Here is a 7,348-nt window from a genome sequence, read left to right on the forward strand (position 1 = left end):
ATTTAAAAAATATGGATTAACTGGTTTTGATTCAAATTTGTATTCAGGCTGATGTCATTGCGGGAGATGAGTTGGACGCTGCAAAAATGATAAATGCTGAACTGCAAAAGATTGACGTCGAAACGCAACACTTGTTAATCCCAATGCTGAATGAGAAAGAACATTTCACATTGCTTCACCTTGACATCCATGGAAGAACTTGGACACACTACAATTCTCGCATAAATTCTTCAAACTATTTAAAAGAAGCTCAAATGATGGCGGAAAGAATAAATCATCTCTTTCAAGTTCAAATTCAAAGTACTAGTATGGATGACGTTGATGTCGTCGTTCAATCATATTGTCCACAACAGTGCGAAAGGTAGGTCGTTAACTCTTTGAACTGAGATTATAACATACAAACTGAAACGAAGTTTGAACCGACATTAAATATTTTTTTTCCAGATCGTTAAACTGACATTACATATTCTTTTGTCTTGTAGTGATGATTCGATGATGTATGTTATCTACTACATGGAATGGGCAATGACAGACGGTTACTCCTTTGAAGGCAAAGATACTATTGGAGAGGAGATGGGCACAAGACGAATCAATCTGGCATATGAAATCCTAACTGATGAGAATAGCTGCTGGAAAGTTTGATGTGTTTAGGTTGTTTAGAAATTTTTTTATTAATGTGGTTCATTTGGTAGTACTTTTTTTTTGTTGAACTATGTCTTCGCATTTAGTTGTGATCCGTGGATTCGTCTTAATTAAAATATGAACTCTTTTACTGAAAAATGCCTATACTTCAATTTCATGATGGTTGTGTTTGAATATGTTAGCCAGAAATGATTAAATTTGCAGGTTGAAAATGTAACCAGGCTTGGATGAAACTGGTTACATCCTAGCCTGTATAAAACTTCAATTTTTTTGTCAAATTGTAACCAGGCTTGGATGAAACTGGTTACATCGAAGCCTGTATAAAAACTGTTTTCAGAGTGTGCAGGTTAACAAAAAATAGTTTTTTCTGTCCATATGTGATGGATGAAATCCATTTTCATCCTGGCCAAAAATCTCATTTTTTCCAGAATAGGCAGGATGAAACTGGTTACATCCTGTATAATTAAATTTGAATCTTCGCAAACATTCAAATTTTACAGTGAAAAAATGAAGGGAATGTACAATTAAACAATCAACATAAGACTAAAAGATATATACTATAAAAATGAAGAGAAATACTTGAAAAAATAATTCCATAAGATATATTTTTATGAACAAAAGAAACAATCCAAGGTAAATACTAGTTGCAAAAATATAATTCAAGGTAAATGAATCTTAAATGTGCAACAAGAGGCTGCAGAGAAGAATAAACTAATAAAGATATCATGGTAAAAAGCTAATAAAAGATATCATGGTAAAAAGCCGCACAAAAGAAATGAAGGTTGGAGATGTTCTTAAGCGGGTACTTAACGTTGCTTTTTCGCAGGAGGATGAGGACACGTCGTCTTGTTATGATGTGCCTGAGTATGGCAGTTACCGCACGTAATTGGTCTCTTGAAACTTGCACTAACTGTGTTAGGAATCCGCTTCTTCTTCGGCCTACCATGTTTTTTTCCTACGACAGTTGGTGGGTTCACGAGATCTCCAGTAGCAACATCAATAGGCTTGTCGTAATCAGGAATGGGCTTGATAGGACGATCATACGAAGCACGGAAGCTAGCAATGCTGAAATACGGATTAATGTACTCGTAAACATTGATGTTATTTGAATGCATACACGCAATAGCGTGATCACAAGGGAACTGCTCAGTAAACCAAACCCTACAGCTGTACTGAAACTTCGCAATATTAACAACATGCGTGTGCTTTCCATCAAAAACTTCCCACTCCATGTCACCAGACTTGGTTATTCTCCACTGGACACCAGCACGAATGGAAGCCAACACTTTTTTCTCTAGCCTGGGACAAATGAATCCTTTATACGTCGCCCCCTTCCTCTTCCTTGTACTCATCTGTTCCATAATTTTAAGTCTGATCCAGTTAACAAGTGTTGCAATAGCCATACCTTTTGATTCCTTGATCCAAGAGTTAAAGGACTCTGCAATATTTGAACACATGTCGCCGTAACGACAGCCCATACAATGTGCATTGGACCAACATTCCACTGGAATCTCACTCAAGAATTTGTGAAGACCATCACATCCCATATCCTTCAACTTTTGCATACCCTGATCAAAGCCTTCATGAGTCGATGAATATAAACATTCTTTGAACAAACCCATCGCAGCACAATGCTCTCCCTTTTTCTTGTTGGTCTTACTGCGGACATTATTCTTCAAATGCTGGTAACACCAAGCATGATAGAAAGTTGGGAAAACATCACGAATCCCTTGGATCAAACCCTCATGGCGATTCGAAATAAAAGTTAGTACACGAGGACCCAAGATAGATTCTAGTTTCTTCAAGAACCAATGCCAATTCTCAACAGTTTCAGCTGATACGATACCATATGCGAGAGGAAATATTCCTACAGAAACAAAACAAAACAAACACAAAAAGAAAAAATCATATCAAACTGACTGAAAATGCTATTGTACATAATGAAACTAGTTTCATTCTCTAGTCTGACTTCACCAGTTAAGGATGAAACCGGTTTCATCGAGTGATAATCTGACATAAAAAAATATTTATGATATCAAAAATAAAAGAAGACGTACCATTATTCGCATTCTTCCCGGTAGCCGCCATAAGACAACCCCTAAATTTTCCAGTTAGGAAAGTTGCATCCAAGAACAGTACCGTGCGACAATATTCAAAACCAGAGATGCAAGCATCGAAGGCTAAGAACAAACTCTTAAACTCGCCACCTTCAACAACTAAATCAGCCCTACTACCTGGATCGTGTTTCTTCACGGCTTCACACCACCATCTCAAGTCAGTGTATGATTTAATGTCCTCGCCATACAATTCCTTGAAACATAATTCTTTCCCGGCATGCGCCTGATCGTAGCTCACTTCCAACCCATAATCACTTTTGAGTTATCTAACAATATCCCTGGCTTTCTTGTTGGGATTCTGTTCAATCTGCTCAAATATCAAACTGTTGATAAGTTCGCGCGTAACCGGATCAGCCTTTGTTCCATCACTATAACCAGCACAACATTTATGTTCCCCGTTATAGGCCTTGAGGAATAAGTGACCCTTCACATTGGAAGTCTTGGGAGCTGCATGGAACATCCAGTCGCATTCTAATTTCTCCTTGTAATAACATTCCACCGTATATCGTTCTGGATTGCTCTTGACGACTCTCACCCTGCGACCAAAAAAATGGTTATATTTCTCAACAACAAGACGAGCTTCATCTCGTCCTCCATAAAAATCTTGACCAACACCTTTTATAATAAACACTCATTCAGCCGCCTTGCAAGATCTTTTAATTGCCAACTTTCCATTGTATGTACGTTCTTGAGACATGGGGATATCTTGAGAATAAACAAGCTCTTGAGAGGAAGGAATAGGTGACTGAGATAAAAGAAACTCCGTCATTGTAGATGTAGGAGTAACTTTACTGCTGCTCAGAAGATGACAAGGATTAACCAACTGAGCTCTGCTAGGGTCTGGTGCTAAACGAAACTCGCTCATTCTACTGCTGCTCGGAATATGACAAGGATTAACCAACTGAGATCTGTTAGGGTCTGGTGCTAAACGAAACTCGCTCATTATACTGCTGCTCGGAAGATGACAAGGATAAACCAACTGATCTCTGCTAGGGTCTGGTGCTAAACGAAACTCGCTCGTAGTAGGTTCACGAAAAAAATCAGGAGCACGAAGAGGAACACGTTCAAATAAACGAATCTCCAAGAAAGATAACTGGTTAACAATACACAATGACAAGAAAGAACAGAGCTTCACATCACTGTCAACAATATTTCTTCTTCCCTCATAGTCAAATACAAACTGAATTGAGTCCGGTGAAATGTTATTCCAATAAGAACAAACATGCGACTTCAACTCATGAACTGTTGACTTCACATTAACATGGTATGGACATGCATCCGTCCCCCGGATAAACACACAAAGAAAATGACGATCCATCTACAATAAATATATAAAACAAATCTTATGAATCTGAATGTATAACTGAAGCTCCTCTAAATGGCAGGCAGACTACCTTATCACCATGTTCTGCAACAACTCTGTAACTGAAGTGTAGGATGAATCCATACAATGTAAGGCCTAGCTTTCACTTTGACATACTACTATTTACCATTTTTTTTTGTATATATCACTATGTATTTAAATGTATACGTATATCTTTTTCAGTAACCACATCTGAATGACTAGTTGAAAAAGACACGAAAAGTAAAAAAGCATCTCCAAAAGTCCAGTTTTAGATGAAACCAGATGATGGATGAAATTGAGTTCCAAATAGATTAATATTTTAGAAAACAAATTGCAGACCTAAGTTCATCCATCATCTTGTTTCATCTCTCAGTTCACATCAAAAAAATGAAATTTGGTTATCAATCAGTTCATCCATGATATAGCAATCTCCCAGTTCACATCAAAACAATGAAATTTGGTTATCACTCAGTTCATCCATCATATAGCCATCTCTCAGTTCACATCAAAACACCGAAATTTGGTTATCTCTCAGTTCATCCATCATTTAGTTTCATATCTCAGTTAACATCTAGTTTCATCCATCATCTAGCCCATTTTCTGTTATCAGTTTAATCAATTTGGTTTGAATCTGTGTATATTGTTTCAGCAGGTTTAAACAATCAATCAATTGGATATAAACAAATAATCACGTTAAACTAAAACCAAAAGATAATTGGTTATTAGTAGAACCCTAGATAATCAAAATCAACAACTAAAACCAAAAGATAGTCAAAAATCCCATAATAATTGATAAAGAAACTTCAAAATCGACATATCCAGATATGCATTACAAAGAATTAGACAAAAACGAAATCAAAATTGGATTAATTGAAACTTGAAACTTACTGATTTGTGTTACTGGTTGTTGATGATATTAGATGACTTGAAAGTGGAGTAATATAATCTTCGATTCAAGAATCGTTAATCACCATGATTGATCAACCATATATGAAAAAAAGAATACACAAGCTCTGAATTTTCGATCGAATTCTGCAGGTGAGGAATTCTCAGGAGCTCAGGGACGAGGAGTTATGAAAAGAGAAAGAAATTCTCTTTGAAAAGAAGAGTTTAAAAAGTTCGGGGGTATTTTAGGTAACACATATTTTTTTATTTTAATTTTCCTTGGTGAAATATCCAAATTGGCTATATAAACAGTATATTTATGACTTTTGGCTATATGAACAGTATCAAAAGCTAAGAATCTATTTCACCCAGGATTTTTCACTTTTGGTCTTTTTGACCAATTTTGTGTTTGGTTTAGTGGTGTGTCACGCCTGTCTTTCTGCCTCAAAATGCACAATTAGCGACTAATTTACCTTACCTGCGAACGGCTCCACGAACTAAAGACGTTTGGAAATACAAAACGAACAGTGAGGAATATCCCCCAAACTCTCTTGACTCACACATATTTGTGAGACCCGCCATCCGAAAAAAATGAATGATTTCCTGCTAGTTTCTATGGGAGGCAGGGCTCAAAGCCTGTGAGGATCGGTAACTTTTACGGGATTTTCGCTCAGTATGTGTCACTACCCCAAAGGCGTCGGCAGTTCAAAGGCGCATTACACAACAAAAAGTGGGTGCAAGAATTTCTAGCATGTACCAAACATTGGGCCTTGTTTCACAGTCGAGGATTTTAGCCAGCTAATAAGATGAGGCCTTGTCTAATAGCCCACATAAGTCGCTTTTTTCTCTGTGATAAGTCCGGCGGCTGATGATGAAGATGAATGGACAAAGCACTAAACATACCAGAATCAGGTACCTTTACTAGTTCTATTTATGGTCGAAATCGGAAATAGCACGTATCATATCATCATGAATTTCATCATATAGACCTTTGGTTGAGAAGGCTTTACTTAGTTAATAGTCATAAGCAATTAAGCAACACAATTATTAAACCTATTCGCAACTTTAAGAACCATTAAGTTAACTAGATATATTTTGCGGAAAGCAATGACTTGATTTAACTTTCTTGTGATGCTTTCATTTTCAACTTGATGTGATTTTCACAAATCATCCACCTACAAATACTCTTGATCTACCTTAAATAGTAGGAGCAACCTTGCAGCATTTTTTTTGGACTTATGCAACATTGCAAAGACTATTTCAAAAAAATTGTTCTTAGTTTGGGTGAAATCCTAAAACACTAGCCTAAGTATGTATGCTATACCTAGTATCTTTTCAAAGCTTTTAAGGTTTAGATTGGATTTTCACAAATTCCCTTTTTATTGACATTTAAACTAACTATTGAGATAATTTAATTTTTGTCATTTATATATTTATTCTGTAAATGTTACTGGTGTACAATGATAAAGTTGTTGAGAGATGATATCAGCGACTTGAGTTTGAAACTCGTTAACATTGAAGTGGGGGAATTTTTTTTTCTTTGCTCAACTACCGAAAATCTTCTTACGATGTTTAAACTTTAATATAACCGCTAGCATTTAAGCCTAAAAATGAAGTTTTTTTTATAGAGTTATTGAAAAAAATCTGTGAACCCTTAGATTTCGTAATCTCGGAGATCTCGCGGTATTTGAATTTCGTTGCCGATGAAAGTTGGCTACTTAAAACTCGTAATCCTTTTCCTTTTAATATAACCTTTATCCTTCAAGAAAATCCAAAACACTACTTATAACCATACTTTAAACGAATTTCTATGAGAAAATTTGAGAATTTTCTTGATGGGCATACAAATATTTTGTAATAATTTTTTTAAAGATAAACCTTGATGCATCGTAAATATATCCACCAATTGGCCTGCCACAAAGAAAAGTAAGATAAAGAATATCCATCAACTTTGTTCATCCACCAAAATAAAAAGAAGAAAAAGAATATTTCCAATCTTACATCATTGACAACAACTCAAAATAAATAAAACTTTAAAAATGGAAGTGTTGAATTAAGGTATAAACTATTAAAGGATGACAAAAAAAAAACCCCTAAAATGACACTAAAATCTCACCATATTATAATACTATATTGTACTATGTATTCTTACGCTTGTATTTGATACTCAAATCTTTTTCTAGTCCCATGTCACTTGATATAACAAAAAGTCTTCACCGACCGAGTTTTTGAACTCCATGAAAACCGCCTCCTCACAACAAACCCATAAGAGGGATTCCTGTATTTTTCCAACCGGCGGGGCCCATAATTTCTGTGTCTAGGTAGTTTTTTCGTGGTTCAAAACCACAGTTCATGAAGA

The 7,348-nt window shown here is 35.9% G+C and overlaps 1 protein-coding gene across 1 annotated transcript; it reads right to left on the reverse strand.

Annotated features, from left to right (window-relative positions):
- Positions 1-1,448: 1,448 nt before the first annotated feature.
- Positions 1,449-3,528, reverse strand: LOC113311688. Its single transcript, XM_026560492.1, has 4 exons — positions 3,428-3,528; positions 3,031-3,295; positions 2,700-2,982; positions 1,449-2,509 (listed from the first exon to the last, which is right to left on the reverse strand). Exons 1-4 carry the CDS (start codon positions 3,526-3,528, stop codon positions 1,449-1,451), a joined length of 1,710 nt encoding a protein of 569 aa, XP_026416277.1.
- Positions 3,529-7,348: the final 3,820 nt, after the last annotated feature.

The sequence above is a fragment of the Papaver somniferum genome, chromosome 9 (assembly GCF_003573695.1).
Source record: "Papaver somniferum cultivar HN1 chromosome 9, ASM357369v1, whole genome shotgun sequence".
Classification (NCBI taxonomy): Eukaryota; Viridiplantae; Streptophyta; class Magnoliopsida; order Ranunculales; family Papaveraceae; genus Papaver; species Papaver somniferum.

Bases quoted from the DNA above. Each gene is read 5' to 3' on its own strand.
- LOC113311688 (XM_026560492.1), bottom strand. From the start codon at position 3,528: ATGACGGAGTTTCTTTTATCTCAGTCACCTATTCCTTCCTCTCAAGAG. The intron at 3,296-3,427 runs GTTGGCAATTAA...TTTTGGTCGCAG, and splicing joins GAACGTACATACAATGGAAA to GGTGAGAGTCGTCAAGAGCA. The intron at 2,510-2,699 runs GTACGTCTTCTT...TTGTTTCTGTAG, and splicing joins CGGGAAGAATGCGAATAATG to GAATATTTCCTCTCGCATAT.